We start from the raw sequence: 5393 nt of genomic DNA, 5'->3' as shown, positions 1-5393 counted from the left end.
ATACCTTTAAGTCAAGTTTTCTTTACACCGTCCTAACTTTGCAACTGTATGGTTTACAAACATGATTTTACCTTCACACACCAGGTCCTAAGTTTCCCTTCATCTGCATACCACACATGCCTCTGGTATGTATGATATTGGAGAAAATGATATGATATTTTCCTGTGACCTTATTCAGCTTGAATCTGTCATTAACATACAACCCAGTCTCTGCAGTCGGCATATCTGGGGCCTCCCAAACAGGTGTGATATTTCATTGTCTAGCAAGAGATTTCTTCAAAGGCCTTCACATTTGCGTCCTGCCATACATGGTATAAGGTGCTACCCTTATCTACCACCCCCCCTCTGGGTAGTTTATCATCCACAAAACCCCTTGATCTAACAGCTTCTAAGAGAACCATGTCACACTATCTCTAGGAAGTAATTCACAAACATATAGTGCAGATTTACGCCTAAAAATTAGCTTGCACATGACACCTCCCCGTTCTAGAGGGTGGCAGGGAAATTGTTACCTACAGGACGATTTCCCTGCTCACCTGACACAAGGCTTTCATTCTGACGTGATAATCCATCTGCATTACCATGGTGGCTCCCTTTTCGGTGCTGAACAGTGAAAGTGTATTGCTGGAGGGTCAGACTCCACCGGAGCAACTTCCCATTGTCTCCAGCCACTCTGTGCAACCAGCTGAGAGGGTTGTGATCTGTGATTACCGTAAAGTCCCGTCCATACAGGTAGGACTGCAACTTTTGCAAGGTCCACACTATAGCTAAACACTCCTTTTCCACAACTGCGTAGGCCACCTCTCTGGGAAGCAGCTTCCGACTAAGGTACAGGATGGGGTGCTCTTCCCCTTGTTGATTCACTTGGCTGAGTACAGCTCCCAGCCCATAGTTGGAGGCATCCGTTTGCACTGTAAACCTCCGGTCAAAATCAGGAGCTTGCAATACTGGGGATTGGGTAAGTGCAGACTTCAATGCGGTGAATGCTTCTTCACAGTCTGGGGTCCAAGTCACCACTTGGGGCAACTTCTTTTTTGTAAGGTCAGTAAGGGGCTTAGCTAAGGAGCTATATTGGGGTACGAATTTTCGGTAATATCCAGCGGTCCCCAAAAAGGACATAACCTGTTTCTTGGTCTTAGGAGTGGGCCATGCAGCAATAGCATCTACCTTAGTTGGCTCGGGATGCAGGGTACCTCCTCCTACTCGGTGCCCTAAGTACTGTACCTCATTCATACCAATCTGACATTTCTCAGGTTTTATGGTTAAACCCGCCCCCGCTATTTTAGCTAGCACACTGCTCAAGTGGATCAAATGTTCTTCCCAGGTCTGACTAAACACAGCAATGTCATCTAGGTAGGCTACAGCATGCCTCTCTTGGCCCTCTAGCAGGCTATCAACGAGTCGCTGGAAGGAGGCAGGGGCATTTTTCATCCCAAAGGGCATGACCAGGAACTCATACAGACCAAACGGGGTGATAAATGCGGACCGCTCCTGAGCCTCAGGCGTCAGAGGGATCTGCCAATAACCCCTACTCAGATCCATAATGGTTATATAGCGAGCATGGGCTAACCGTTCTAGCAATTCATTTATCCTGGGCATGGGATAGGCATCAAACACAGTAGCCTCATTTAACCTCCTATAATCCACACAGAACCGGGTTCCACCACATTTTTTGGGGATCAGCACTACTGGTGCAGCCCAGGAGCTGTGGGACTTCCTAATTACCCCTAGCTCCAACATTTCTTCAATCTCCCTTTTCATATCTGTCTGCACTTCCAGGGAAACTCGATAAGCTGTCTGTCTGAGGGGAGGCTGATCGCCTGTGTTTACATGATGAACAACTAGATGTGTTTGCCCTGGCTTCCCTGTAAAATGATTCTGATAGGGCCTCAATGTCACAAACAGCTGATCTAGCTGTACTTCTGTCAAACTCTCACTACACTGGGTGTTCTCCAATGATCTCCCACTCTTGGCAGAGGCCACTAAGTCTAACAAGGGGTCTGGCTCCTGGTCCTCTTCAGGTAACCTACATACAGCTAATACAGAGACCCCCCTTTCGTGGTAGGCCTTTATCATGTTCACATGATATACCCTGTGCCTCTTCCGACCCTCACCCCTGGCTACCACATAATTGACATCATTGATGCGTTGAACTATCAAGAAGGGGCCCTCCCTGTAACTTATTCTGCCGCATAGGAACCAATACCAGAACTTTCTGACCCACTTCAAAGATACGCTCCCTAGCACTGCGGTCATACCATTGCTTCTGCTTAGTCTGGGCAGCCTTCAGATTACTATGCACCATCCCCATTAGGGATTGCATCCTCTCCCTGAACTGCACCACATAGTGGACCACAGAGGTTTCGGGGGTGAATAATTTCCCTTCCCAATCCTCTTTGATCAGATCTAAGGGACCACGCACCCTGCGCCCATACAGGAGTTCAAAGGGGGAGAAGCCAGTGGATTCCTGCGGCACCTCCCTGTACGCAAACAGGAGGTGCGGCAGAAACCTCTCCCAGTCTCTCCCCTGGGACTCCACAAAGGTTCTTAGCATCTGTTTGAGAGTACCATTAAAACGCTCACACAGGCCGTTAGTCTGTGGGTGGTAGGGGCTGGCTATGAGGTGTTCCACGTGCATCTTTTTGCAAAGGCTTTGCATTAAATTAGACATAAACTGTGTGCCCTGATCAGTTAACATTTCCTTGGGGAATCCTACCCTGGAGAAAATGGTTATGAGGGCATCGGCCACCTTGTCAGCCCGTATTGAGGAGAGGGCCACCGCTTCGGGGTACCGTGTGGCATAGTCCACCACAGTGAGAATAAATTGTTTTCCAGAGCTGCTGGGAATGGCAAGGGGTCCTATAATGTCCACAGCTACCCGCTCAAAGGGTTCTGCTATTATTGGCAGGGGCACTAGAGGGGCGTGTCCCACATCACCAGGCTTCCCCACCATCTGACAGGCATGACAAGATCGACAATAATTGGCAATATCTTTGCCCGTTTCTGGCCAGTAAAACTTTTGCTTTAAGCGAGACTTAGTTTTCTTTATGCCTAAATGCCCTGCCAGCGGGACCTCATGAGCTACCCTGAGTAACCCTTCCCGATACATAAGGGGTACCACTAGCCGTTTCTCAATCACCCCCGCCTCAGGTAAATATCTGGCTACACTTTCCTTATACAACCTTCCCTGTTCCCAAAACACTCTTTCTTTATCAGACTCAGTGGGAGGACTGCCTGCTAGGCACCTCAGTGTTTCCAGTGTAGTGTCAGTCTGCTGTGCTTGTTGAAAAGCCTGGCTTCTCACTTGCTGCTCAGTGTCTGGTGACAAAGGTAAGGCGTCTGTAACTGCAGGTGCTGGAGGGAGGGGGGTTAGAGGGGGAGTTTCTGGGTCAGAGGGACTTTCTACCTCTCTCTCAGGAGTTAATTGTGAGGACCTATCCTTCTCTGCTTGCCTGCGTGTGACCACTGACACTGAGGAAATAGTTACATCCCCTACCTCCTTGGATACAGACAGTTTACCTAGATCGGATACAATTGAGCAATCATTTTCCGTCTCACATCCTAGTTTACAGATTTCAGATACAACTAAACAAACATTTTCCCTGTCACATCCTGATACCTGGGAAAAAACATGGTTAAGGTCAGAGTCCACAACATCACTACTAGCAACATAACGAGATAACATCCTGCCTAAATCAGTTCCAAGCAAAACATTGGTAGGAATATTGTCCGATACCCCGACTTCCCTTAGACCTCTTCCAGCACCCCAGTCCAGATAGACCCAGGCCATAGGCACAGCAGGGTGTATTCCTCCCACCCCTTGCACAACAATAGTTTTCCCTGGAATTATATCCGATGACCCCACCAACTCTGAACGCACCAGGGTAACATCAGCACCCGTGTCTCTTAACCCCACAGTTACCTTGTCACCGACAGTGACCGTTTGCAGATTGTCATTCCGGCTCACTTGGGATCCCGCAACACACAGGACAGCTGGAGCAGACCGGGGAGGAGGTGGTTCCACAGTGGAGGCTGTAGATGTCTTTCGGTCTGGACAGGCGGCACTGAGGTGCCCTGTCCTGTTGCAAATAAAACAACGGCGGGTGTCTCCCTGAACAGGCTTGGCCTCCACCCTCCCAAAAGATGAAGAAACAACAGCAGGTGAAGGTGCTCCTCCGGGCCACTCCCCTTTACAGGCAGACTGTCCTGGCACAAAAGTTCCTCTTTTAGCTGCAGGGGCCCGGGTGACAGTGTACTTGTCAGCCAGTCTAGCTGCTTCCGCAGATGATGCAGGGTCCCGATCCACTACCCATTTCTTTACATCAGCTGGGCACAAAGTCAGAAACTGCTCCTGGATCATCAAATCTTGCAGAGCATCAAAGGTGGTGATCTGTAGCCCTCCAACCCACTGTTTGAAGGAAGCACACAGCTGGGCCACAAGTCCTGAATATGTGTCAGAGGCACTGCGTTTTAAATCTCTGAATTTCTGCCTATGCGCCTCTGGGGTGATGTTAAAACGTTGCAACAGGGCACTTTTGATTGCCTCATAATTTCCGTCCATCTCAGGTGGAAGATCTGCAAAGGCCTCTAATGCTTTACCTCGCAAACCAGGGGTTAGATATTGTGCCCACTGATCTTTGGCCAGTCCATACTGTCGGCAAGTCTTTTCAAATCCACGCAAAAAAGTATCCAAATCCCCATCTTTTTCCAATACAGGGAAATTCTCAGGTCGGGGTCTGCTAATACCAGCCTCTCTGGCTTCTGGCTGGCGTTTGAGCTTGGCAAGCTCCAGCTCATATCTCCTCTCTGCCTCTTGCTCGGCAGATTCTCTTTCTGCCTGTCGCTCTGCTTGGCGCTCCGCTGCCTCCATAGCAGCACGCCTCTCCTGACGGTCAGCAGCTTCCTTCTCCTGGAACTGCTGTATGAGTTGCATTTTAGTTGTAATGTCCGCTGGGCCCAAATATTTTAGGGCAGTTTGCAAATAAACGTCCATAGCAGTGTCCACACATGAACCATTAGAATCATCCGAAATTGACAGTCCCTGGTTTTGAGGAATACCCACAGTCAGGTCCACTTCTGAGTTCTGGCTATGCTCTTCCTCGGACACAGCTGTGAGTTGCTGATCCCTCTGCACAAGAGCTTCAATCAATTGCTCCTTGCTTTTGCCACTGGTGGGAATTCCTCCATCCTCACAGTCTGAAATCAGCGCCTCCTTTGTCAAGCGTTTATATGCAGCCGCCATCTCCTCCGCTTAATGCCAAATAAAAAAAAGATAAGAAAAAAAAGAGAAGGGGAGGGAAAGAAACAATTGCTGTATGTCTTATAATGTTTTAAGCATTGAGTTCAGTCTCTGGTGAATTAGTCTGTATTTCCTCTCTCAGGGATCACACACC

The 5393-nt window shown here is 48.8% G+C and overlaps 1 protein-coding gene across 1 annotated transcript; it reads right to left on the bottom strand.

The window, feature by feature from the left end:
- Positions 1-486: 486 nt before the first annotated feature.
- LOC142143157 (uncharacterized) lies at positions 487-4933 on the bottom strand. The gene is made up of 2 exons (XM_075200867.1): positions 3620-4933; positions 487-1404 (listed from the first exon to the last, which is right to left on the bottom strand). The coding sequence occupies exons 1-2, from the start codon at positions 4931-4933 to the stop codon at positions 487-489; spliced, it is 2232 nt and encodes a 743-aa protein (XP_075056968.1).
- Positions 4934-5393: the final 460 nt, after the last annotated feature.

Source organism: Mixophyes fleayi, chromosome 3 (assembly GCF_038048845.1).
Source record: "Mixophyes fleayi isolate aMixFle1 chromosome 3, aMixFle1.hap1, whole genome shotgun sequence".
NCBI classification, from domain to species: Eukaryota; Metazoa; Chordata; class Amphibia; order Anura; family Limnodynastidae; genus Mixophyes; species Mixophyes fleayi.
This window is presented reverse-complemented; position numbering and strand designations above follow the sequence as displayed.